This window comes from Caretta caretta, chromosome 20, assembly GCF_965140235.1.
Source record: "Caretta caretta isolate rCarCar2 chromosome 20, rCarCar1.hap1, whole genome shotgun sequence".
Lineage (NCBI taxonomy): Eukaryota > Metazoa > Chordata > Testudines > Cheloniidae > Caretta > Caretta caretta.
The window spans coordinates 23,168,572-23,195,650 of record NC_134225.1 but is presented as its reverse complement, the minus strand read 5'-3'; the positions used below and the strand labels follow the sequence as shown (position 1 = coordinate 23,195,650).

Below are 27,079 nucleotides of genomic sequence, written 5' to 3'. Positions count from 1 at the left end.
TGTGGCTGACAGGACTGGCACAAGCCACACAACACCAGTGCGACACTTCGCTCAGTGACGACCTCCTCCGGCCAGCCGAGGAGCAGCAAAGGGAGCTCCCTCATGGCCAGAAGGATGCGGGGCACCAGGTGTGAGGCATGGGCTAGGCTGAGGGTAGCTGCACGTGCCTGGCTAGGCTCCAGGGGTGGCAGGTTTGTTTTGCCTGGGTCCTCCCTTCTACTGAGGGCCAGGAGGGAGAGTCACGTATTGACGCACGGCAGATGCCAGCAGAGCTGCAATCCCTGCTGAGGGCCCCTCACCCTCCCTGCCTGGCCTGAAACAGAGCAGAGCAGCCATCCAGGAGTCAGGAAGTCTCCCTCAGTCTGTTTCCAGTCCCCGCATGGGCTCTGCCAGCTGGCGGGGGGCAGGAGGGCTTACTGTGAGGCTGCAGCTGAGTGAGGTCCCGCAGGATGGTCCGGAAAGAGGGCCGCTCGCTGGGGGCGTATGTCAGACACTGGCTGATCAAGGCGGCCAGCTCCTTGCAGGATGGCTCGGGCAGGCGGTGTTTCTTCTCATAGAAGCGCTCTTTCTACGGGGAAAGGAGGGTCCCACTGAGCTCTCCCAGGGCTGAGCAAGCCGCACCCCAGCTGTGGCAAGCCACACAGCCCCCCCCCCCCCCCCAATGCACACGGCCCCCACTCCTGCTGTCTCTCAAGACACTCGGTGAATGTTTCCTCTGCAGCCCCCCGGGGCCCAGAGGAGCACTGGCCTGCCACAGAACAGACCAGCCTCTTCCCAGTGGGGTTTAGAGCCCCAGATATTCACCCCACTCCACATGTCCCATTCCCACTGCCACGCCAGCCTCAGAAGAGATGCTAGCCTAGAGTCTGAGCGTTTCCAGCCGCTACAGCTACCCTTGTCACTAGCTGGAGGGCAGCTCGTGAGCATAGCTGAGGTTATGGGACAGGTGCGTTCCAGGCTGGGGGGTACAGGCGTTACCTCGGAGGGGGTGCGCTCCTTCAGTGGGACGTCCGCATCAAAGCAGATCTCCAGCAGGGTGGTGCCGAAGCTCCACTTGTCGGCCGCGGTGCTGAGGCTGCTGACATCCTGGACGCACTCGGGGGCGATCCAGGGGATCCGGTCCACTCGCTCTTTGGGGAAGAGGCAAGAGGGGTTCATAGCTGCTGCAGGGACACTGCCTGAGCGACCATGCACACCACTAAGAACTCGGGTTTGGGGAGAGCCCCTTGCAGCGGGACCTCAGAAATGGGGCAGAGGCAGAGGCTGGGAATTTCAGAGACGCCAAAGGAGTGGGCCCCGGTCACATTTCAAGGGCAGTTTCAAGCCCAGTCACATGTGCAGCTCTGGCAGGAAGGGCTGCCGAGTCCCCAGCCCTGCTTGGGGGAGCAGGAGGGTCCGGGCTCCTGGCTAGGAGAGGACAAAAGCAAACACCGACCAAACAGAAGTCCCACGAGCAGGGCTTGGTGGCCGGAGTCACCCACGGGCGTGTAACCCACACCACCGTGTGCGCCAATCCTGTCACATCTCACAAAGGCGAGCCGGGCTGTAGGCAGAGGGCGAGCCCCTCAGAGACAGGGGTAGGGGACAGGTAATGGAATGGGTGGCTCAGTAGGAGGCGCTCTCCCCCCAGCGTCATTGCTCACCCCAGTGTGGCTGGGGGGCCTGCACTGCAGGGAGTGGGGCTCAGATCTCAGGACTCCAGCATGGTGCTCAGGGGATGGTGGAGATACAACATCCTGGTCACAGCCAATCCCACACCTCTTTTGGCCCCAGGGCCCTGGCCAAATTCTAGCATAGATGATTACGTGCTGCATCCAATTCTCCTGACTGTTTCTACCGAAAACTATCCCTCCACTTCCTGTCCTCAGCTGGTACGTAGCGTTGCTGTGCGCTGTTCCAACAGCTGTGACAGCAGACCCCAGAGGTGGCTGCACATCGGGGCAGATGCAGCGAATCCTTGAGTAGCTTCGCAACTGATCGAGGACCCCCTGGGTGGGAAGGTGCCGGAGAAAGGCCTTTTGTTTGCTTATGGGATCCATGCCGGAGCGGGCGACTCACGCAGCTCCGCTCAGGGTCAGAAAGGAGCACATGAGCCAAGCCTGGCTAGTGCTCCCAATGAAACCTGGGATGATTGCACTCAGCCCAGCTGATGCATAATTCACAGGAATCCCCGCTGCAGAGCCTGGCAAGAAAGCACAGGCTGCCACGGGGAGGTGACCGCTCTCTGAACTAGGAACTAGTGAGGGAACTAGGCAGGAGGAGAAGGTACCTTCTCGGGAGAGAACTGTGAAGCTGACCCCAGGGTCGCTGAGCTTCACGAAAGGCAGCAACCCGTCCTCCAACCCCTTCCTGGCCAGCAGGATGTTCTTGGCACACACATTGCCATGCACCAGGTTTTTGTCCTCCTTTAAAAATAAAACAGGAAACAGTGAGAGCTGAGGAGCCCCGACCCTTTAGGTACTCCCAGGTGCTCCGCAGGGTCTGAAGACCAGGCTGGGAAGGTGGCCCCAAGCCAGGAGCAAGGCACCAAACTCCTGGGTCCTCGCCACAGCTCCGGCACGCAGGCACTCGCTTCCTGCCTCTGTCCCCCTCTGCGAAACAGGCGTGGGGGCAGAACAGGAGCAGGCCGAACCGGCCTTTGTGCAGCTCTGCACAGGGCTACGTCCCGCCACCCACAGCCTTTCCAAGCGGCTGCCAAGCGTGGGAGCACTCCTCAGCCGCTGGCCACACTCCTAGCAAGGAAGGGAGGCAGCAGCAGTCCACTCCCGGCTCTCTCCAGCCTCCAGGCCTCACTCGGACCAGGGAGCGCGGTTCACGTGTAACCAGAGGAGTCACGAGGTTTCAGACCGAGCGGTGCACCTTGGCGACGGGGCTGGGCCAGGCCTCGGTTCAAGCCCCAGCTCTGCCAGCGTCCCGCTGGGCAACCTCGGGTGAGTCGCTCCTCTGCTTGGTGCTTCCCAGGGGTAGGGAGGTGCTGGGACACTGCAGCGAGGGAGAGGGTTTGAGGACCTACCCAGATCTATCTGCATTGCTGAAGTGGACACCCAGCTGCATGCTGGCAGATGGTGCTCCCCGGGGACTGGAGCAGGGGCAAAAGGTGCCTAAAGAAGCCCGGGGCTCTCCAGAGCAGCCTCACACGAACGCACCAGGGCACGCCCCAGGGAAAGAGCCCAGTTCCAAAGCACAGCTTCTCACCAAGTAGCTCAGGGCGCTGGCGAGCTGCTTCGCGACAGTGACCTTCCAGCCGACGGTCACCCGGCCTTTCTCCTTCCGCAGCAAGACATCCAGGGGGCCGTGCTCGACGTACTCCTCCACCATGATATCTGAGAGGCAGAAGAGGCCGTTCCTTACCAGCCCAGCTCTTTGGCACTGGAGGGCAAGGCAGGGCCGCAGGCTGAGGCCCAGCTGAGGACACTCAGGGCAGACGTGCTGGCAAGTTGCACCCTGATCAACTGTTGCTGGGATGAGACCCCCCCCTGCACAGGCCGGATGGGGCGGGGAGGCATTCAGGGAGACTTCTGCCCTCTCAGAGGGTCCCTGAGCCCCTCAGCAGGGACAAAGGGCCAGGCAGGCTGTTAGGGAGGGACGGTGCAGGGGAGGGCCACGCGCTGGGGAGCCGTTACTCACTCTCGGAGCCCCGCACGCAGACGCCGTGCACGAAGGCCAGGTGGATGTGCGAGACCTGGCTCATGAGGCTGGCCGTCTCGAAGAATGCCTGCAGAGAGAAGCGGGGAAGTCAGGTACTGGCGCGCGGTCCCTGGGATAGCCAGCTACCTTGGGCCAGCTAACCGAAGCGTGGGGAAGAGGGGGTAGCTCAGCAGTTGCAGCCAGCAGGCTTGGGGTAGGGCTTTTGCTAGCAGGACCAATGTGTGGCGATTTCACCCCTCCTCCCGCAGGCTCCTATCCAGATCCAGGACTGTCTCCCCACATTCAGAGTACCCTCCTCCTCGCCCCACGGACCACCTGGGCTACGGCACCATCGGGAGGCTCCCAGGCAGGGTCCCGCACACACTGCAGAGCTCCGGCCCTGAGCTGCCAGCAGGCTGGGCTCTGCACCTCCGCGTGAGGCAGCCGGTGCCCGGCACTCCCTTCCGCCATCCCCAGGGCTCTGCTCACCAGAGCGATGTCCCGGTGGCTGGGGTCCAGCACCTTGAGCACCACGTGCATCTCGCGGCTGTTGTTGTTCTGCTCGGTGGAGAAGTACTCAGCCTCATCGTCCCCGCCAGCGCCCCCGCAAACATGCAGCACGCCCTCGTAGATGTTGGTGCGGGTGCCCTGGCCCAGGTGAGCTCTCTGCACGGGAGACAGCAATAAGGGGGTCACTTGGTGCCGCAGGGAGAACCCTGCTTGCCCCCCACCATGTCCAGAGGGAGATTGGCCCTAGGCTGAAGTTGCTGCCTTTGCTGAGCCCCTACTCCTGATGGGGTTGCTGGGCCAGGCCCGGTACCTGCTCCCCCGTCCTCCCCATTGCACCAGCTTTCAGCTTCCCTTGCGCATTGATTCTCCTCCAGGACACCGACCCGTCTCCCTGGAGCCTCCCCCCGAGCACTTGTCAGGGAGGCCAACCTGGGTGATCTCATTTTTCCGGATCTGGTGGAAGCTGAGCTGGGTCAGGTTCAGGATCTGCCGGGTGCTGTCCTTCACCTTCCGGGCGATGATCAGATCTGAAATCTCTGTGTGGAGAGGCCCACAGGAAGAGGAGGTCAGAGACCCCATCAGCCTTGACACAAGCCATTTCGGAGACTCTGCTCTGGCTCTCTGCACATGGGAGCTCTGGGCTGGGGCAGAGCCCCGGCTGCTGCCAAAGGCTCCTGGGGAGAATCTCATTCCCCAAGGGCTTGGGACGGGGGTCGTACCTCCCGGCTTCGGCGGGCAGCACCTCCTCACAGCAAAGCTCTCTTCTCCCGACTTGAGCGTGCAGCCTTTGAGAACGTCCATCAGCTCCCGCACGGTGGAGAACTCCCGCTCCCAGCCCTCCAGCACGAAGGAGACGCCTCTCTTTTGGATCCGGAACTGCCTATACGTGGGGGTGGTCTGCGTCCCGGAGCCCTGGGGCAGGGGGAGGAAGGGGAAGAGAGACTGTTGTGACAGGGCAACCCAACGTCCATGGCTCCAGGAACCCCTGCTCAGCACGCTCATGCCCCATTGACGGTCTTACGCCTGAGCACGCGGACCCTGCTGTCACCCACCCATGCCACGAAAACCCATCAGTGGGCAGCAGGGGCCTGCAGCTTCTCCCTAGTCACTTGCTGGTTCAGAGTGCCGTGCTCCAGCAGGGTCTGGGGTCAGGCCCCTGCGCTTGGCTAACCAGCGTCTCACTACCACGGGCTGCCTAGATTTCATTGCATTCCTTCCAGCTCCTCTCTCCAAGCAGTCAGCCCAGCAGCATCTCTCCCATGTGAGCTGCAGCCAGCTGGCCACACCCCAGGCTCACCAAGGAGACTGCAGCAGGGTTCCGGGCAGTGCTGCCATTTCAGACAGTGGCCGGGCAAGGTCTCTGCCTCTCAGTTAAGCCTGTCTGCTGCCACTGCCCTACGCTGGCCGTTCCAGCACGCCCAAGACTGGGAAGGAAATTGTTGCTCGGCTCCAGCATTTCCTGCAGTAACTGGGTCGGCTCAGGAGAACGCACTCACTCTTACTGCAAGTGAGACGCCAGGGCAGCCCCTACGTTCCCGTCCGGATACACGGCACGCCCAGATTCTGCACCAGCTGCAGCCTTCCTCCCAAGGCTCCTTCTGGCACCGGCCGCCCCCAGGCTCCCTGTGTCTGCTGGCATCGTGGCCTGCGTTCCCCAGGGCGATCATGTGGAGGGTTGCGCTAGGGACCTGCCATGCAAGGCTTGGAGGTGCCAGGGAAAGGGAGTGTGCAGGGCACATGCCCAAGCAGCCCTGCGTTCATGGCAGCTGCATGCTGGGACACGCGTGTACTTGAGCGAGACTAATGAGACTTTCAGACAAGATGCCGTCTGCTGCGCCTGTTTGGGCCCCTCGGGGTCCTGGGAAAATCCCTTGGCTCACCCCAGTGTCTTTGCTCTAAGTCTCCCTTTGCCCCACTCTTGTGTTCTGTGTCCATTAGTCGCCACACTTTCCACGCCAGAGGTGGCTGCACATATTTTTGGCATGCCTGGAGCTGCCCGGATCAGACACAGGTTGGCCCAACCCCTCCAAACGCAGGGGGAGCAGTAAAAACCAGCCAGAGCGAGACCGGCTCTGCTGCGTGCCACGCCAACGCGTGGACTCCACATTCAGCGCTGGGTCTGCAGACTGCGCCCAACTGGAGCACATCACTCCCAAACCCCTGTTGCACCCAGAGCCACTGGCTGGCTCCCGGCCCAGACGCGGTTCAAGACAAGTGGGTCTCATGAGCAGAAAACTAGGTCTCCGACATGCAGTTGGCAGGGCGTCCCAGGAACGAGACCAAGTCTCTGGGTGGGAGACAGGGCTGGGCCGGGACTGGACTGGAGAACAAACTTCTCCAGGGAACCAAGTGTGACGAAGCGGGACTGTTCTTAATGTTTCCTCTGAATACTGTAGGGGTGCCTCAGTTTCCCCTAGGCAGTTCTTAAGTATCTAGGGGGTGGGATAAGGGTGTATGGTCGTTGCAGAGCCCTAGAGGGCAGGTGTGTGCAGGGGTCTGGACACAGAGAATGGCCGACACCCTGTTTCCTGGCCACTGATGGCCTGGGCCCGTCCCCCCTGCAAGGTGAGAGCTAAAGGGTTGGAGAACAAAGGAATCCGGTGACCTCCTGGCTCGGGGAAAGGGACAAAGCCCAGAGGAGGAGGGGCTGGAGAGAGTTTCAGTTTGGGGGCTGGCTGGGGACATGGAGCGAAGGGCAGATGGGGTTGTCTGGCTCACTGCCCCCCAAAATGGACCCGGCTGAGGGGTCCTGTTCTCTGCACCTACAAGCTCTGTGTTAGACCATGTTCCTGTCATCTAATAAACCTTCTGTTTTACTGGCTGGCTGAGAGTCCCGTCTGACTGCGGAGTTGGGGGGCAGGACCCTCTGGCTTCCCCAGGACCCCACCTGGGCGGACTCACTGTGGGAAGCGCACGGAGGGGCAGAGGAGGCTGAATGCTCCGAGGTCAGACCCAGGAAGGTGGAGCCGGGTGAGCTGTGTGTCCTGCAGACAGGCTGCTCCCAGAGAGGAGACTCCCCAGAGTCCTGCCTGGCTTCGTAGGGAGCAGTTCCAGAGCATCGCCCGGGGACGCCATGACACCAAGGACCATCCCAACCCTCCCTCGACACCACTCCAAGTGCCAGGGCACTGCTCTAACCTGCCTCCTCCCCCCGCCAGCAAACCCTACCAAAACAAGACACTCCTCCGCCCGCACAGTCCTCCCTCTGCAGAGGATGAGTGCGCCACCCACACGTGCTGGCAGGAGCTCTGAGCATAGCGCAAGAATGTACAGCCAATGCAGCAGCGGTCACGCGCACGGGGCCTTTGCTCATTCGAGTCCATCTCGGATGGATGTTGCTCACCCCACGCCTGCCTTACCTGGCCAGGGTCCCTCTTCACCACCGACAGGATCAGCCTGTTGAAGTTGAGGACGCTCCAGCGGATGATGTACAGACCATCCTGCTCCTCCCGCTTCAGCTTGGCGAAGACGAACTCCTCCCTGGGGGCGGGAAAGGCGTCAGACAGGCCCAGGCCCTGCAGAGCCCCCAGGTCTCCCGCTCGGCAGCACGCGCCACTTACTGCATTGGCCCATGGATGCCATTCAGGACGCTCATCACCAGCCGTGGCGGGGCCACCTCATGGCACAGGTAGTGGCTGGAGTCGGCCGTGAGCCTGAAGTAGCCATCCACCAGCGACACCAGGGACAGGGCCGTTTCGTATGACGGGAGAACCAGCTCCTGGGGAGGGGGGGGGGAGGGGGGAGAACAGCCACAGGGTGTCACCACTGGCTGGCTGAGAGGCTGCCCAGGCCTCATCCCCCCCTTCACCGTCCAAGCTCCGCTTTCTGAGCCAGCCAGTGGTTCAAGGATCAAGCCCTGAGCACTCAACACATGGGCTGGAACTCCCCCCCGCTGGGCAGATCAGGAACAGGAACAGCAACACCTGTGGAATCCTGATGCACTATGGGAAAGCCCCAAGATTCTGGTATTGACCCTCACCCCCTCTGCACACAACCCACAGCTCCCTTAGGTCCCCTCCCCGGCACCCCCCATCCTGGAGATGGGCGGGAGCCAGTAGCTGTTCCTTGGTCTGCCCTCTAATGCCAGCCCCCTCCCATCTCCAATGGGCTGACCCTGCTGCCAAGGGGCAGGGGGATGGGAAAGGAGAAATACTCCCCCAACTCGCACTGTCTCGGAGCCACAGGTCTCAAGGCATGGGACAGACATTCAGTGGTAACATCCCCCAGTTACCAGGGAATAGACCCATGCAGGATTGACTTGGCCAAGCCCACACAAGGTGGAGCTGGGGATGAAACCAGGATTTCCCTGCTCTAACCACTAGACCCCACACCCCGTCCAGAGCTGGGGAGAGAACTCGGGAGTCCTGGCTCTCAGCCCCCCTGCTCTAACCCACTAGCCCCCACGGCAAGAGGAAGATAGTCCCCGCTCCAGAGACCCATCACGCAGGGAGAGCCCTCACCAGGCACTTGTTGTCTTGGCGGTTGATGCTGACTTTGCAGTCCTTGAGGACAATGTGCGTGATCTCCTGGAAGTCACAGAAGCGCACCCACTTGGCCTCGCTCCTCTCCACTGGCTGACACAGCCCTTTGGGGTCCAGCTCTTTGGCCCTAGTCTTCCTCCCAAAATAACTCCGGTGGGGGTGGCTTTCTGCACCCTGCGGAAGACAGAAAGCAGGGTCACAGCTCCGGCTTTCCAGGCGGCTGGGCAGTATCCACAGAGCAGGTGAAGCGGTGGCCAGACCTGGCCTGCATTCTCCCACAGCACAAGTACAGGTGAGTGTTCCTCCAGGCTTCACGGCGTCAGCTCCCACCAGCGAGCATCTAGCCCTTCACCCCGCCACATGCACCTCCCGCCCCACCGCTTTGTCCCACATCAGTTCTGACTTGGCCTTAGCAGGTGCCGTCCCTCCAGGTTTCAGATGCCGCACGCCCCAGGAAGCTGGGCTTGCCCCTTCTTCTTCCAGAGGCAGCCTTTTCAACTCCAGCAGCAGGCATGGCTCATGCCAGCGCTGAGGCAAGACTGAGCGTGCCATTTCCAGGGCGAACTCTCAGCACTTGCCAGGGCTAGAAACATGCTTTGCAGAGCGGAGCGAGTCCCTGGGGCTAGCAGCGCTTGTGTGGCACTGAACACACTGGCCCGATGCCACCCTCCTTCATTGGGCCAGGCTATTCTGTGCCTTCGGAGAGGGGGGGTTTCCCCAGGCGCATGCCATTAGCAGCCGCTCCCTGGCTCTTGCCTAGCACTTTTCAGCAGCGGCTCTCTCAGGAGGTCAGAACCATCACCTATGTGAGTGCCTGCATGGTGCGGAAGAGCCTGCCCAGGGACCTGCCAGGGGAGAGGGGTACCCCTCCCCTGGCCCAGACCTGTCACGGCTGGGGCGCTCCTACCCAGGCCCGGCCCGAACACTGACCATCACCCTCATTTTACTGATGGGGAAACTGAGGCACAGAGCGGAGCCATGACTCACCCAGCAGGCCAGCAGCAGAGCCAGGAATAGAACCCAGATCTCCTGAGCCCAAGCCCTGGGCTCTATCCACTAGGCCACAGTGCCTTTGAACGAGAGGGGGTCAGCCCTAGCTAGAATAGGGCCAGCACCGCCCATTGCGACCCCCAATGCAGAGGAGCCAGTGCTATCTGCGTTGTGCCGGGCAGGTTCTTGTAGGAGCCAGCAGCCCCCCATGGCAGGGGAGCCGGGTACAAGCCTACCTCAACAGGGACAGTCCGCCACTGAATGCCGTCCGTGCCAGTGACCAAGACTTCGTGGGTGGCGGGCCTGTCCCTGGGAGATGACACGCAGCCACCCTCCAGCTGCGTGTGCCCTCCATTGACATAGAGCAGCACCTTCTCGCCCTCAGAGGCCGTCTCCAAGGAAAGGACCGGGAAGAGCTCGCTCCCAAAGCGGGGGGCCAGGTTCTCCAAGGTGGCCAGGTACTTGTACATGACGTCCTGCTCCGTCAGCTTCCCAGCACTGACCGTGTGCCGCTGGAAGCGCTGCACGAACTTCCTGAAGACATTCCTCATGCGGAACCTGGTCAGGTAGTTGTTCTGCTGGATCTGCCGGCAGAAGGAGCGCGGGATGCAACCCTTGAAGCTGCGAGAGAGAGGGGGGAAGGTTAGCACAGCAGGGGCATCACACAGGAGGGAGAGCAAATGGCAAATCAGAGCATGCAGAAAGGAAGCTGCAGTCACGCAACGCTGTTCCACCATGAACCCTAGTACCCGTCGCAGTGCGATGCGTCTTAGGCCCTACCGCCCCCTGGATCGCAGGGGGCCTGCTGGATGAGGGCACAGCCTTTGCACTGTCAAGGAGAAGCAGTGCAATGTGAAAGTGTGCTCTGGGGTCAACTCAATTCCAACACCGGCTGCCAGGGCGAGTACCATGATGGGCTCCAGAAACAACCTCCACGAAAGCCATGTTATTTTCAGCACTGGCGTGAGGCAAGCTCCACCCCAGAAGAGGCTGCTATTCAGTGGCCACACACCAGCTGCACTGCAGGGCCTGGGAAGGAGGTGGACAGCACAGTCCCAATGCCCATCCACCCCGCAAATCACCTGGTTTTTTTGGCCACTTCTTCGAGAGAGATGCCTCGTTTGAGAGCCATGTGAGAGAGGTGAAGGACAGCCATGCCTAAGCTCTCGTTCTTAAACCGGTGGATCTCCTGTTCGCTCTGAAGGTCTTTCAGAGACACAACGTCATTAATGAACTCATATTTCCCCTGCAAAGGGAACCAAAATTAAAAAAAAAAAAAAAAAAGTGTTATACAAAGAGAAAAGAGGACGCAAAGCATCCACTCAGATTTAGCTGTCTTCCTTCTCAGCCTCACAGGGGGAGCCCTTTGATCAGCTCTTACGGCCTGTAGCATATTTGGAATATCTTTAAATCAAATGAGGCAAAACCTTAAAGACTCTCTTCTGTGTTGGAAGGGCTGCAGACCCTCCTGCTTCAGGGCAGGCGCCCTGACCTCAAGTTATCAGGGCTCAGGAGGAAATTTCCCTCAGGGGCAGGATATTCCGCACCTTCCTCCGAGGCAGCTGGTGCGGCACCTGTCGGAGACAGGATACCAGACTAGAGGGACATGGGCCCCTGCTCTGATCCAGCTTGGAGGCCAGGTGGCCTCCTACCACTGAATTCGGAAATGCACGCCCAGCAGATCGGAGCGCCGGCTCGGGTGACGGGGAAGCTGAGAAAACATTGTGTCAGCACACTTGGGAAGCCGCGCCCAAGTCCCCGCTGCGGCAGGTGGCAGATCCTTGTCTGTTCCATTCTGCACAGGTTCTCGTCCTGCACTCGGCACGGTCATAGCCGAGCATCAGCGGCGTCCAGCGAGAAGCGCTGGTGAAAGTGGCCCTCATCCCTCGGGAGTCAAGGGTCTCTAGCTAACCCTCTGGGCTGCCAGCCCTTCTCAGAGGCGAACGTCCCAGTCACGGCACCGGGGTTTCCGGTTCGCGTAGAGCGGCGTCCACACCTGCTCAAAGAGATACTCGAAGGACGACTTGTCCAGAAGCGCGCCGCCCTGCAGCTTGTCCTCAGGGACGTCGCTCTGCCGGGGAACGTTGCGATAAACGGCCGGCTCTTTGTCGCTCATCCCATGCCAGTTGCGGAAGTAGTACCTGTGGGAGACAGACACGGACAAGCCTGTGAGAGGCGGGAAAGGCCACAGCACCACTGAGCCCATCAGGCACCTGCTGGAATCAACGCAGAGCCAGTGGTTCAGCAGCTGCCAGACCCCGGCTACAAAATCCTCCCTCTTCTCCTTCTGGCATTCCTGTCCGAGTCAGTCCCTGCAAAGCTGCCCCGAGCAGCAGGCAGGAGCCTGGTCTCCACAGCAGCAGCAGCATGGAAAGCCACAGCTGTGAGGCTCAGCTCTGACGGTCATGCAGCCAGCTTTTCACTAGTGCATCTCCAAGGGAGGCCAGTATCATTACTACCGTTTACAACTGGGGAAACTGAGGCACATAAAGGTGGAGTGACTTGCCCAAGGTCACCCAGCAGGTCAGTGGCAGAGCTGGGAATAGAACCCAGGTCTCCTGGGTCCCAGTCCAGTGCTCTCTCCACTAAACCACACTGCCATCCCTCTGGGACTGGCAATACAGCCAAGCAGACCTACACCCTGCTAGAGTTAAGGGCCAGCTCCACAGCTGGTACAAACTAGTACAGTTTCAGGGGTTTATACCAGCAAGGACCTGACTCCACCAGCCTCCCCACTGCTGCAGGGAGAGCGTAGAAAGGAACACAGACCCTCCAGGCGCAGCTTGGCGCAGCCTAGCCAGGCAAGTGCTTTCCTGGTCGGGGCTGAGGTCTTCGCCCCTTGTACTGGTACCCCACAGCTGCTGCCCGAGCCGCGGCACACTACCGGCCACTCCGTACAGATGAACGAGGGCTGGGGCTTGGCCAGAGAAACGCCTGCCCATGCTCCAGCGAGGAAGGGCACGAGCCAGCGCTCGCCCAAGGTGCCGGCGGTTTAAATCTGGCAGACAGCGCCCATGCCAATGCAGTGAGCTGGGGACCAAAAGCCTCTATTACAGCAGAGATTCAGCCAGAGCAACAGCAGGGCGAGCGTCCCGGGACGTTTTCCCCAATTCTGCCAGCAAGGCCCCGCCGGAGGAGTTCAGACCTCAAGGCCCATTCAGCAGGGACAAGACAGACTCGGGCTGCAAGCGAGGGGGGCAGTGCTGCACTGGCCACGGGGACCAAGACCCCATCCAGGCCACTGAACAGGAATGGCTCTCCGCACATCACAGCCCTGCACCCTCTTTGCCCATCACCCCGATCCAGGGACCCTCCCACACACATCTCCAGCTTGTGTTTCCAGGGGCCAGGTCTTATGGCCAGGGAAACGCGCCAGACTACACACCCCTCTGGGGTGCAGCTGGCTTCTTCCAAAGGAATGCAGTTCACCTGCCTTGTGCTCACTTGGCTGAGAGTGCCCTCTTCTTTCAGTGCCCAGCTCCACATTCACCCAACTCAAATTGTTCTCAGGGCGCAGAGAGGAGACGGGGTTACAAAGGCTCCTGGGATCAGAAGTCACAGCCAGAGCAGAGATACCTCAGAGCAAAGGACTTTTGGGTTCTACGCCCAGTGCTGCCACTGATTCAGTCACCTTGGGGCAGGCTATGCTGCTCCTCTGGGCCTCAGTTTCCCTGCCTATAAAGTGGCAAGAACATGGCTCTCCATCGAGCACTTCAAAACAAGAGTGCTTCCCAGGGCAAGCCTGCTCCAGTGGGCACTGCAGCACCAGAGCTGCTGAGGACAGGAGTCACTTATGTGCAGCGCAAGTGGTCCCCGAGCCCGTCAAGCAGAAATCAACACAGGGATGCTCAGCAGCAAGACTTGCACGGACAGCAAGGCTCCTGAGCCGTTAAACAGCAACGGAATCAAACGACGACCAGTGCGGCAAGCAAGCTACTGTCACAGGCCCTAAGCCTGCCAAAGGCCTCTCCGGACACAGGTGTGGGTAGAATCAGGGGCTCCTCGAAGCAGAGAGTGCACCGTCTCACATGGACTGTCCAGCATCTCGCACAGCAAAGCTCTGATCCAAGCTGGATGAGTTAGGAGAGGGAAGCTTGCAGCACGGCCGCTTGCATCCCGGAGGCCCCTCATGCTGGCTGCTGAAGACACAGCAACAGTGCCTGCCCCAGAATGCTCACGGTCTGAAAGGCAAGAGGCAGCGGCCGGGGAGGGAGGAGGTAACAGCAACAAAGGCACATTGTACAAAGACTGGCAGGCCACACAATTGGTAGCCAGAGCACTGTCAGCTCACCAGCTGTCTTGCGTCTGCACTGTGGCTAGAGGCCTCCAGTCTCCCTGCTCGGCACCTCTCCCCAGCACCCTGCTCCGCTATTAAAGACCACCTCTGACGTGTTGCTCTTTGGACTGTATCCAGAGGGGCTAGCCTGGAGCAGGACCCTGCTGTGCTGGGCCCCTTACACCCATATGGGAGAGTCGCTATGGAAATGGGGCAGAGGCACAAACTGCAGCCAAAGCGAGTTTGTTGTTTCCACTGCCCGCGTCCTCCCCAGAACCCTCAAAGCCACAGCTCAGTCTGCGGTAGCGAGCACGAAGGTATTCTGACGCTCACACACACAGAGACGCAATTTCCTGCAGTCGCGCTAAGCCACCCATCCGGACTGAGGACAGAGCAGCAACAGAGCTGCACCTAGCTGAGCCTCGGAGGGGAAGGAAACAGAGCGCGGCTGCCGGGAGATCGTAGCATCCAACGTGAGCCATTTGTAATCTCGGGGCTGGATGGGGCCGTTGCATCAGGCTGTCCGTTGTCAATGTGACCTATGCTCTGTCCAACCCAAGGGCTCAGCTGCCAGAAACCTATGCTCTATCTGCACTCAGACTGCATGTGTCCTCACCTTTGGTACAGAGATTGTGGCCTATAGCGATGTTGTTTAGAGCAACACAAAAACTACATATCCCAGCATGCTTTGTCCCACCTTGAGCTGAGCAGCTAAGCATGCTGGGATATGTGGTCTGCGCTGAAGAGGAGGTTGGCAACAGGCTGCTTCTTAGAAGCCCAAGATCCACACTCCAGTACCATGGCAATGCACACGGCCAAAGCCCTCCCACACAGACCCTTTGGCCACTGCTGATTTACAGGCCGGCAGCGCAGTGCCAGTCAGATGGTCTCTGACTGGTCAGCGCAGTCCTCAGCACCTGCATACCGGACAGTGACATCCGAGAGGCCTACAAGCAAACATTCCACTTTCTAATGAGCAGCGCACTGGTGCCAAGGAGGAAAGTTGCCAGAGGGGAGCTTCATAGGACCTAATAAAATCCCAGACCTGTAATCACTGGTCACTTTTGCCTTTATTAGGACTCAGACGCTATAAAAATGAGCCTGAAAGCCCTGCTGATCCGATGGTGACTGCATTCTAGGAGGATATGCTGGGTCACGCAGCCGGGTTCCCACGATATGTAAGAGCCTCACCGAGAGGATATCAATAAGCAGAGCCCACACACTACTCTCTTCATACCTGGAGACCTAGATCAACACGCTGCCCCCCAGTCACAGGTAGAATGAGTTCAGTGGGTCTTAGCCTATTTCCCTTTGGGCCTTTGTCCACGTCGCCAGCACCACGTAATAACGTGACTGGTAGATTCTGCTCAGGAGAAGCCCAAGTCTGGAAGAGCAGAAGCAGAGCTGACTGTGGGGAGCACAGACTTGAACAGCAGGGGATGTGGGTTGGGATTGAGGGGCACAAAGAACCTTGTGAACAGATTTCCACTGCACCGTCCAGCTCTCAGCCATGCAGTCAGCCCAAGTGAGACCCAGAAAGGCGTGCACAGCCTCTCACCTCCCCAGAGATGCTGCCCAGTCGCTATTTGACCTGACGCCAACCTTCATCCAGGTTTCTTAATTGCTTCTGTTGCCTCCCTTCCCAGGTAACCAGGCAAACCACCAAGGGATGCCTCTCCCCAGCACGAGCGTTCCTATTCAAATGCCTGGCACATTACCCCATAGCATCTGGCTAAGGGGCCCCTCACCCCTGAACTGCAGCTGGCAAAAGCAGAGTGTGTGGGGAGCCACCTGTGACCCCCCAGGGAGCAATTCTCACCTCATGCGGAAGAACAGATTCAGGTTGGTGTCTTTGCTGATTTCAAACACATGGTTGGGAGGGAGCCAGACTCTGGTCTGCACATCACAGAGCGCAAAGAGGCTGTAGCAGAGCGGCGTGATCCCTGCAGGAGACAAGAGAATTCCTGTGTGATGGCAGGGGCTCATTTCCCCTCTGCCCCTGCTTTAAACTGCATGGTTTTACAGCTGCTGCAAAGCTGTTTCTCTCATTGTCTTGTCCTGAAAGCTGTTCCCAGTTCTCTCCTCCCCATTACAGGATTTTACTGGTAACAGACTCCTTCACTGAGTGCCAACAGCAGGCATAGTGCCTGATGCTCTGAGACTCAAGATCTAGGCCCAAGTCCCACAGTGCGAGCACGGAATTAGCTTTTTCTGAGCCATGCAGACATCACGCGACAGCTCATGAATTTAAAGGTACTTATTAAAACTAGCCTGCTTTTAACAATAATCCTCATAGCTCGCTTTTAAATAGCTCTTCGGCCGCAGATCTCTAAGGGCTTTACAAAGCAGGTCAGTATCATTAACTCTGTTTTGCAGATGGGGAAACAGAAACACACGGAGGGACAGTGACTTGCCCAAGGTCACCCAGCAGCAGGCCAGTGGTGGAACCAAGATTAGAATCCAGGTCTCCTGAGTCCCAGTCCAGTGCTCTCTGCATTAGGCCACACTGCATCCTCCAGAGACATCGTCACACCTCAGGCTGGTTGCTTAGAGGCAGCCAGTTGGCCTGACAAGCCTCTCAGCAGTGTGACGGGTTTTGTGGGGTTGGGGTTTTTTCAAACTTCACCAACCAGAAAACACCACGATGGTTTGTCAGCTGGCCTCATGCAGGAGGAAAGGGGGTTTGCAGCAAACCCGGGGTTAACAGGCACTTCAGCCGCTCCCTCCTCCTCCCAGTGGACAGGGAAATACCCCTGCACAGACAGTCAGGGCAGCCCTGGCAGCTCGGCTCTGACGCGGCCTAAGAACCAGGCCCCGATGACATCTCCGGCTCCTGCGGCTCACCAGGGAAAGTCCCCGGAGAGTGGCAGACTGTTTATCGTGCGTGGATGCCAACAAGTCAGAGGCCATGTCACCACACTCGAGCTAGTCATGCTCCGTACCTCAGCCTTCCAGTAAAGCCCGACAGCCAGAGCACAGGGGAAGAGGGAGATTCATCCCAATGCCTAGGAATGCCAGAGACACAGGAGGCTAGAGCCCATGGTCCTGATTAGTAAGAGCTACAGCTCTAATGGACACAGAGCTTCTACGGGCAACGTGAACTCTCAACACATAGCCAGGGGGACTCGGTGGTGACAGGGGAAGGTAGGAATTAGAGCCATTTGCCTCTGGTCAGGGACTGGCTGGCTCAGAGCGGGGAGGTGGTCAGGGGATGGAGTAACAGCCCTTTCAGCTCTACAGCACCAGCCCATGGCTGGTATCGTCCTAATGACGTGACTCATAATCCCCAGTGGACAGAGCAACATCATCGCAGACAGCACTGGCCAGCGAGAGCTCTGGGTGACACAGAGAACAAGGTTCCTTGCATGCGCAGTGGGCACATGCAGAGGGTGCCAGGGCCGGGCTGGCCGTGCGGCTGCCTTCATAGACAGGGCAGAGGGTGGCTTGCGGAGTGGCTGCACACTAGCAACCCGGGGTCACACGAGTTCACAGTTCTTGGTATCTCAGGAGGACACTAGCCCCAACCGCCCCTTGAAGCTAAAGGAAAGAACCAGCTTTGGATCATACCCCACGGGGCAGCAACAGACAGGGCGGGCAGGAAGAAAACGTTATAACGACACTGGCTCTGCCGTAACACCTGTGCTGCTCGCTGGCCCAGCGGGCTACCAGCATCATAGGGAAGCAGAGGAATCCTTTGTCTTTGAGTCTGAAGCGAGGGATCAGCCCACACGACCTCTCACCCCAATGCAGCGCTGGGCAGTGACCCTCCCTGGCAGGCCCAGCAGCGTTAAGCCGAAGCGATTGCTCAGAGCCCTGTCTTTGGGGCAGGGGCAGGCTCACGTAGGCTTGTCTGGAGAGGCGGTAGCCCAGGGACACTCCAGGCTGCCAGCGCTCACCGATTTTCTGGGCAATGTTGATGCAGATCTCCTCTGCGCTCAGCACCCCCTGCGTGTAGGTCTGGCACCGCTCCTCCTCCTCGCCGTTCCAGTGCAGGTACACCTTCAGGCCCCCGCCCACCGAGAAGCAGCAGCCCTCCACGTCTGACTCACTGTGCTTCACCGCACACTGGCACAGAGACATCTCGCCGATGCCTGAGAAGAGAGAGGGAAGCGTTTGTAAGAAAAGGGTGGGGCGATCTCTGGTAGGACTCAGGGCAGTGTTGCAAGTGTCTCTGGGCCTGACGGCATCAAAGGAACGCTGCTGCTCCGGCTCACTGGTGAGACGTGTGGCTGCGGGTGCTTGTGTCCCAGATTCCTTCTGGGTCCAGTCAGGGACCAGCCAGCTGGAAGAAGCCTGCCATGGCTGCATTCAGTAGGGGAGGGCCCCTAGGAGGGCCCCAGAAAGGCAGCAAGTCCAGCAGGGAGAAGAAAGAAGAACTAGCCGTCCAGTGAGGAGTGAAGCTTCAATGCAGAACCACAAATGCCCTGGGCCAGCTCCCAATATTTGCCTCTGAGTGATGGGGTCCCTACGACACCCCCTCCCCCAGGGTGGAGGAACACCAGCCCCCCAAAGCACAGTCACCCTCCCATAAGCCTTACAACAACAGGGACATACTCTGGCCCTCACTCCACCACCCAATTACTCTGCAATAGCTGAGCTTGCCGCACCCCACCTAAACGACTGGGGGAAGCAAGGGGTCAGCGCCCGGAACCCTGAAAGCAAAGATGTCCTCCCCCCGCTCCCCACCTGCCCCTCACTCTCTGGTGGGGCTCTCTCTCATGAGTGATGAGACAGTGGGCCAGGCTCCACCGCTCTGCTCACACAACAAAGGATCCATCAGCCTTGCAGGTAGGGCCCCCCACAACCCCAGCAGACAAAACACAGCTGGATCCAAGTCTAACAGCACTTTGCCCAGCAGAACACACACGTGACCCAGCGTAAGATACAGACCAAAGACATTTCTCGACTGAGCCAAGAGAGGGAAGGACTTAGATAAGGGGGTGCAGCAAGTCAGTGACAGAAATGGGAACAGAACCCAGGAATCCTGGCTCCCAGCCCTCCCCCCCCATTCTAACCCACTAGATCCCAGTCCCCTCCCAGAGTTGGGGAGAACCCAGGAGTCCCAACTCCCTTCTCTCCTGTTCTAATCACAAGACAACACTCTAAGCCAGGGCCCAGTTCTGCCCACAGTTACATGGGTGCTTCCCCCTAGAGAAGCCAGTGGGAGCTGTGCCTTTGTAACAAGGCAGGCCTTGGCCTCGATACCCGGCCAAACATGCAGCCAGGTGCCTTTTGCTGACTAAAGACCGATCTTAGCATACAGCTATTGTCTTCCTCTGCCAGCTCTAGACACATCGTTCAGTGGGGAACTCCCACATAGGAAAGGCAGTACCCTACCATTCCCCGGTATTCATTCCCCACCAGAGCCAACGCCACAGGGCCGGAGGGGACAGAGGAGGTCCTGCCTACCATGCAGCCCGTAAGCAGACTGAAGAACTGCAGAGATAAAAATCCTGCTCCCCGGAGACACAACGGATCACACAGACGCCCAGTGCAACAGCAGCTTGCCGCAAGATTTATGGGGCTCGTCTCCAGAGTAACTCAGGAGGGGGAGAAAGGCGAACCTCTTGGGTCTGTAGTTTTGCATCTCTGGCAGGCGATACCACAATGAGCATTAAGCACGTGCGACCACAGAACAGGATATAAGCGCCGGGCTCGCTTTGACCTCAGACACGCCTGGGGAGCTCAGAAAAATGGGCTAGTCCCAGTGACAACAGAGACTGCATATGCCATGCTGCCATGGAGCCACAATAGGGCCTGGATGTGCAGAAACTAGACATCCGCACGCACACGCCCTGTGCTGGAGATGGGAGCAGACAGAGCCACACAGTAAAACACACCCCCCCATTCCAGAGTGGATTAAGCCACTCCAGAAGGCCAAACAGCCCCGCGCAGTACTGGTTCCCAGGATAAAGCCTGGCTGATCCTTTTCTGTTTGGGGAAGGAGGCGGCTGTCAGCAAAACAGCTGAAGAAAATGCAGCTGTTTAGGTTTTTAAGCAAATACACCAGAGACCTTACTAGGTGTCTGCTCCCTGTGAGTGCTCTGTGCATTTCAGTGGCTTGCCGCAGGAGCTAGATTGTGGGGGGAGGGTGGGTGTTGTGCTTGAGTGAATAGGCTTATCTCAAGCCACCACTCACTCCTGGGGGAGCTCATCAGATATGTCCATCCCCCTCATTCCCTGCATGCTACTGCATGGCTGGTTACTCCAGGGAGCAGGAAGGTTAAATTATTGCCAGGTCATGTTCCTCCTATTGACTCAGCAGAGGAACGCTGCACAGCATAGACCAGTGTCACTTTCTGGAGCGTGGGCTGCCAGGTTTGATTTATTCTTGCTGGGGAAGAGGAAAGGGGGAGAAGAGAGGATAAAACGACAGTGAGAAGCAGTTTTCTAGGGATTCCAGTTCCAGACGGGGGACCTAGTGGAGGAAAGACGGGTTCCTTTGGGTTCTGTCCTGCTGCTCAGAGGACAAAGCCTCTCAAACCTCAGTGCTTAACAGGATCCCTCAGACATCCTCACGCTAAACCTTGGCACAGTTCCCCACCCCTGCCAATGACCAGAATGGAATCCAAAACAGACAGCTGTTCCTCCTCTCAAAAAGCCTTGCTTCCTCATTTCTATAAACCAGGCAACGTGAAGATTTGCTTCCCCCGTGTTGGCTTTGCCCCTGCATTCAGTTGGCGGGAGGGCTCAATGCCTCCAACTCTAAGGAGCTGCAGGCACTCGGCTCCAGCACCCCATGCTCCCACAGAAGCCAACAGGGCATGTGCACTGCACCTTTGAAAAATCAGAACCTTTATCAGCCCTGCAGGCAGGCTACCCGCTGGCAGCAACGGAGATGGTGGTTTTCAGCAGTCCATTATTCTGGGGAAGAGCTCAAAGGGTTTTTCCAGCTTTCAAGTTGCAACGTCAACAGTTTGACAAAGCAAAACACAGGAAAAACGTTGACAATTACAGGAGTCTGGGGTTTATTTCGTATTCATTAAGTTCCATAACAGTATGGAGGCACAGGAACTGGGGAAACCCAAACTGGTCTGCAAAGTTGCGGGTTCTTGATTTAAGGACCCTGGGGGTGTCCCAGGGTTGTGACCACACTGCCCCTCCCATATTGCTAAATAGAAGTGTGGAGGGGTCTCAGAATGGAAGCTATTGACAGCCACTGCCCTAAATGTTTTCCTTTGGCTTCCCCCATTTTCACCGGTGGCCTCTCTCCTGTCCCTTGTAACAGGGACAAGTGCTCCAAAATATTTGCTGTTCCTGGAGAGCAGGAATCCTGTTGATTCAGGCCTCCGGACCTTAGGGCAAGAGCGAAGCTGGCAAGATGTCAGAAGCACACATCGTCAATGTCTGTGGTTTATTTTCACCCACATGAAGGCCTGGGGACCTGTCACCAGAGAAAGCCCCTAGAGCAGACAGGCAAAACTGCTGTTCACAACACTTTGCAATGTGGTGAGTCCCCCCCTGCTTGCAACTGGAGTACAGCTGCACGGCTGCAAATCATGGCCTACGGCGGCTTGGTCCATCTACGCTAGAGATCTGCAGTGGTAAATCTACACCAATGGCTGCAACTGGGCATGTCTCCAGTGCAGACAGATCCTAAGCAACCATAAACTCAAGGCTCAGGGGAGAAGAACTGGACACCAACTAAAGAGCAGATCACCAAAGCCAAAGCGGAGGCACTTCCCTTCTTCATAGCAGCACCCCTTCAGGAACCTAGACTTTGTCTACATACACAAATTGCGCTGGTTTACCTTAAACTGTTTTTGAAACCAATTTAGTTAAGTCAGTGCCTACCAGTGTGGACATTCTTATTTTGGTTTAAGAGTGGCTCATCTGGGCTTGAGTTAAACAGATTCCTGATGGACTTAAGATAAATCAAAATGAGCCCAGCTTAAACCAACAGATCAGTGTCCATTCAGCCTTTTGCACCGATTTAATCAATTGGTTAAAACCAGTTGAAGTCAAACAAACGCAGTTGGGGCAGGCAGGCGAGCCTCTATTCACCAAACCTTCACTCTGGCTTCGACCTAACCACCCCTAAGAGATCACCTCTGCAGCACCACCCTGCCAAAGGAAGGCCAAAGCCTCACCTGGTGTAAACAGACACAGCCGCTCCACTGTCTTCATAGAATCATAGAATATCAGGGTTGGAAGGGACCCCAGAAGGTCATCTAGTCCAACCCCCTGCTCGAAGCAGGACCAATTCCCAGTTAAATCATCCCAGCCAGGGCTTTGTCAAGCCTGACCTTAAAAACCTCTAAGGAAGGAGATTCTACCACCTCCCTAGGTAACGCATTCCAGTGTTTCACCACCCTCTTAGTGAAAAAGCTTTTCCTAATATCCAATCTAAACCTCCCCCACTGCAACTTGAGACCATTACTCCTCGTTCTGTTATCTGCTACCATTGAGAACAGTCTAGAGCCATCCTCTTTGGAACCCCCTTTCAGGTAGTTGAAAGCAGCTATCAAATCCCCCCTCATTCTTCTCTTCTGCAGGCTAAACAATCCTAGCTCCCTCAGCCTCTCCTCATAACTCATGTGTTCCAGACCCCTAATCATTTTTGTTGCCCTTCGCTGGACTCTCTCCAATTTATCCACATCCTTCTTGAAGTGTGGGGCCCAAAACTGGACACAGTACTCCAGATGAGGCCTCACCAATGTCGAATAGAGGGGAACGATCACGTCCCTCGATCTGCTCGCTATGCCCCTACTTATACATCCCAAAATGCCATTGGCCTTCTTGGCAACAAGGGCACACTGCTGACTCATATCCAGCTTCTCGTCCACTGTCACCCCTAGGTCCTTTTCCGCAGAACTGCTGCCTAGCCATTCGGTCCCTAGTCTGTAGCTGTGCATTGGGTTCTTCCGTCCTAAGTGCAGGACCCTGCACTTATCCTTATTGAACCTCATCAGATTTCTTTTGGCCCAATCCTCCAATTTGTCTAGGTCCTTCTGTATCCTATCCCTCCCCTCCAGCGTATCTACCACTCCTCCCAGTTTAGTATCATCCGCAAATTTGCTGAGAGTGCAATCCACACCATCCTCCAGATCATTTATGAAGATATTGAACAAAACCGGCCCCAGGACCGACCCTTGGGGCACTCCACTTGATACCGGCTGCCAACTAGACAGGGAGCCATTGATCACTACCCGTTGAGCCCGACAATCTAGCCAGCTTTCTACCCACCTTATAGTGCATTCATCCAGCCCATACTTCCTTAACTTGCTGACAAGAATACTGTGGGAGACCGTGTCAAAAGCTTTGCTAAAGTCAAGAAACAATACATCCACTGCTTTCCCTTCATCCACAGAACCAGTAATCTCATCATAAAAGGCAATTAGATTAGTCAGGCATGACCTTCCCTTGGTGAATCCATGCTGGCTGTTCCTGATCACTTTCCTCTCATGCAAGTGCTTCAGGATTGATTCTTTGAGGACCTGCTCCATGATTTTTCCAGGGACTGAGGTGAGGCTGACTGGCCTGTAGTTCCCAGGATCCTCCTTCTTCCCTTTTTTAAAGATTGGCACTACATTAGCCTTTTTCCAGTCATCCGGGACTTCCCCCGTTCGCCACGAGTTTTCAAAGATAATGGCCAATGGCTCTGCAATCACAGCCGCCAATTCCTTCAGCACTCTCGGATGCAACTCGTCCGGCCCGATGGACTTGTGCACGTCCAGCTTTTCTAAATAGTCCCTAACCACCTCTATCTCCACAGAGGGCTGGCCATCTCTTCCCCATTTTGCGATGCCCAGTGCAGCAGCCTGGGAGCTGACCTTGTTAGTGAAAACAGAGGCAAAAGTGAAGCTTGGCCCACTGACACCCGCTGAGGTTCCGGCCCCCAGCGCTTACACTTTAATCTTTATATTAATACACTTGGAACCTCCTGGACATACAATTGCCTACACCGAATAACCACAAAGTCCCTTTGGCTCTTCCCGGCGTAGGTTACAAGCACCCATGGCTGGAAGTTGAAACTAGATAGATTTAGACTGGAAACAAGGGGCAAAGTTTTAACCACGGAGGTCATTAGCCATGGGAACAACTTACTAAGGCCTGGGATGGGTTCTCCATCATGGGCAATTTTAAAATCAAAATTGGATTTTTGCTCTAGTTCAAACGAGGAATTAATCTGGGGAAGTAACATGGCCCATGTTCTGCAGGAGGTTAGACCAGAGAGCGGGAATGGTCCCTTCCAGGCTTTGAACCAGTGAATCTGGTCTATTTTGCTCTTGCCTGTCAAGTCAGCTCAATAGATTCTCACCCCAGAAGGGGCCATTGGGACCAGCTAGTCTCACCTGAGTCTACTCTGGAGACTATCTACTCCCTGAGGCAAGGACCCACTACAAGGCCTAGAGGATCAGCCTTCTGTACTCTCCCTTGCCTTGGAAATTAGAGGAGCCCCCCCAAAGGTTAAGCCCACAAGGGCTTCAGGGCAAGGAACCGTTTGAAACTGCTGCTCATGTTCTCTGCTCGGCTAAGGAAAGAATAAAAACAAATCCAAGATGAGCCACATGCTCCCACAAGCCAAGAGCTTCACCCGGGAAAAATTAAAGGGAAGACGCACACCAGCCGGGATATCAAGAAAATCCTGCACCTCCAGGAAGGGTGGAGCGGGGGGCCCACGGTCAGACAGAGAGCATCCCAACTCAAAGAAGTCCATGGGAAAGGTGGCGTCAGAGGGCATGCTGGCAGCGCCCTGGCCCCTGGGGAGGGCAGCTGTTTTGCATTCAACAAGCAAGTCAGCTGTCGGAGGTTCACACTTCTTGTGCCCCTCCCCACTAGCACAGGAGGGGAGCTGGCATCTTCCCGCAACTGACACCCCACTGCCCCCACAACACCCCATTTCTGCTGCAGCCAGCCTGACTCCTCCTCATGCCGGACACCCCTTCTCCCAGCTTCTGCGCCGCAGCCTCCTGGCCCCTCTCCCGTCCCAGAGCAGGACAGCCTCGCCAGGGCCAGAGGGGTTAGACTTGACAGAGGAAGGAGATAGACGAGGCGTTCCCATCTCCATGACTCCCCCACTCTTTCCAGCAGCAGAGCCACCTACGCCCGCTTTCCCCCACTCCCTGACACCCCTCATCCACCTCCTGGCCCCCCCCGTACCCCTGCCGATCAGCCTTTCCTCTCTGACCCCTCATCCACCTCCTGGCATCCCCGCTTCCCGCCACCCCAGTCCTCCCACAGATCCCTGCCATCCCCATACCCTCCCCCTTCCCTACAGACAGCCCCTCTTCCCAGGGCCAGCCCCCTCCTGCCCCCCCACCACCCATGCCCCCACCCGTTACCCACCTCCCACACCCCATCCTCCCTCTTCCCAGGGCCAGCCAGCCCCCCCCCACTCCCTACCCCCATCCTCCCTCTTCCCAGGGCCAGCCAGCCCCCCCCCACTCCCTACCCACCTCCCATGCCCCCCCCAACTTCCCTACAGACAGCCCCTCTTCCCAGGGCCAGCCCCTGCCCCCGCCCAGCCCCCTCCTGCCCATACCCCCTGCCCCCCACCCCACACCCTATCCCCCCTCTTCCCAGGGCCAGCCCCCTCCTGCCCCCCACCCTCCCCGGCCCCCCTCTTCCCAGGGCCAGCACCCTCCGGCCCCCCACCCCACTGCCACCTCCCCACCCGTTACCCACCTCCCCACACCCCTCCCCTCTTGCCAGGGCCAGGGCCAGGGCCAGGGCCAGCCCCTGCCCCCTCCTGCCCATACCCCCTGCCCCCCACCCCACACCCTATCCCCAGGGCCAGCACCCTCCGGCCCCCCACCCCACTGCCACCTCCCCACACCCCTCCCCTCTTCCCAGGGCCGGCCAGCCTCCCCCACATCCCACGGCCCCCCCGTGCCCAGCCCCCACATCCCGTGCCCAGCCCCCACACTCCCCGCCCCGCCCCCACCTACCCCCGCTGCGGGTCGCGCTCCCCGCCCCAGGCGGCCCGAGCCCGGCCGCCGCGCCAGCGCCTTCTGCTCAGCTCAGCACCGCCGTGAGGCCGCCTCCCATTGGGCCCATGAGCCGCCCGCTCCCATTGGCCGCTCCCACGTCCGGCCTTCCCATTGGCGGCGCCCGCCCCAGCGGCCCGGGCCGGGCGGGGCGGGAGCAACGGGCGCGCCCCGCCCACAAGGGGCGCGGGGCCGACGCTCATTGGCGGCCGCAGCCGGCCCCGCCCCCGGCCACAGCTGGAGGGGGCGGGCGCCGCTGGATGGCCGCCGGGCGGGGCCCCTGGCTGGAGCGGGGTCCCTGGCGTGGGCGGGGCCCGGGCTGCCCGCTGCAGAGGTTCCAGTGACCATGACACCCGCTGACCCATGCCCAGGCCCTTAGGAAAGGGCCCCCCCCCCCCCGCACTTTACAAACCTCCCCGGTCAGCAAACCCATCCGCAGGGGCCGTCCAGCGTCCCCATTTTACAGGCTGGAACACCGAGGCACCTTAGAGACCAAGGCATTCATGGGGGCATAAGCTTCCGGGGGCTACAGCCCGCTGCATCGGATGCAGGGAGTGAAAAATACCGTGAGCAGCAGATGTATTATAGCACCTGAAAAGATGGGCGTTGCCTTACCAGGTGGGGGGGGGTCAGTGCTAAGGAGCCAATTCAGTTAAGGTGGAAGTGGCCTAGCCTCCACAGTAGACAAGAAGGGGTGAATTACTTTTGTAGTGCTAACGAGGCCAATGCAATCCAGGTGGCTCATTTCCAACCCTTGACAAGAAGGTGTGAGTAGCAGCAGGGGGAAAATTACTTTTTGTAGTGACCCATCCACTCCCAGTCTTTATTCAGGCCTAATTTGATGGTGTCCAGTTTGCAAATTAATCCCAGCTCTGCAGTTTCTCGGAGAAAGTAGAAAGGAGTTTATGCCCGGCCTGCCCCAGTCCATTACCATATTGACAATAGAGAGACTATAGCAGTGCAAACAACCACTTGGGCCCACAGACCGAACGAGAGAAGACACTTTGTTCTGACTCAGTGAGTTAGTGCAACCAGAGATCAGCTGTTAAGGTGCAGCTATCATTTCTAGGGTCAGGGTTTCAAGCACTCTAGATGGGTGGCTCCCCCCTGATACTTGACATTAAGAGGTGGTGGATTTTATTAATTTGCCCACAATGAAGCTCTGCTTAGATGTGAACCCAACTATTATACACAGTAGCAGGAAAGTTCAGTCCGAGCAAGAGAAGTGTAAATGTCTCAGCTCTCAGAACTCCCACCAAGCTTCG

General features: G+C 58.1%; 1 protein-coding gene across 5 annotated transcripts in view; it reads right to left on the bottom strand.

Moving 5' to 3' along the window:
- Positions 1 to 25,869, bottom strand: part of TYK2 (tyrosine kinase 2) — a 32,306-nt gene extending 6,437 nt beyond the window's left edge. For 2 of the 5 annotated variants that reach the window (XR_007353995.2, XM_048831402.2), the window contains exons 1-17: positions 25,776 to 25,869; positions 17,781 to 17,975; positions 15,704 to 15,827; positions 11,605 to 11,749; positions 10,691 to 10,854; positions 9,845 to 10,229; positions 8,598 to 8,792; positions 7,698 to 7,855; positions 7,497 to 7,617; positions 4,857 to 5,049; positions 4,567 to 4,673; positions 4,117 to 4,293; positions 3,628 to 3,715; positions 3,196 to 3,323; positions 2,270 to 2,405; positions 979 to 1,130; positions 418 to 568 (exon numbers count right to left, since the gene is read on the bottom strand). Coding sequence is in view for 4 of the 5 variants with exons in the window: in XM_048831402.2 (XP_048687359.1) it covers positions 418 to 568; positions 979 to 1,130; positions 2,270 to 2,405; positions 3,196 to 3,323; positions 3,628 to 3,715; positions 4,117 to 4,293; positions 4,567 to 4,673; positions 4,857 to 5,049; positions 7,497 to 7,617; positions 7,698 to 7,855; positions 8,598 to 8,792; positions 9,845 to 10,229; positions 10,691 to 10,854; positions 11,605 to 11,749; positions 15,704 to 15,827; positions 17,781 to 17,964 (2,608 nt within the window). In the remaining variant the exon portion in view is untranslated. Of the gene's footprint in view, positions 1 to 417; positions 569 to 978; positions 1,131 to 2,269; positions 2,406 to 3,195; positions 3,324 to 3,627; positions 3,716 to 4,116; positions 4,294 to 4,566; positions 4,674 to 4,856; positions 5,050 to 7,496; positions 7,618 to 7,697; positions 7,856 to 8,597; positions 8,793 to 9,844; positions 10,230 to 10,690; positions 10,855 to 11,604; positions 11,750 to 15,703; positions 15,828 to 17,780; positions 17,976 to 19,221; positions 19,240 to 19,293; positions 19,314 to 23,070; positions 23,151 to 25,775 lie in introns of those variants that run through there. The other 3 variants (XM_048831403.2, XM_048831405.2, XM_048831404.2) reach the window with 3 other exon arrangements.
- Positions 25,870 to 27,079: the final 1,210 nt, after the last annotated feature.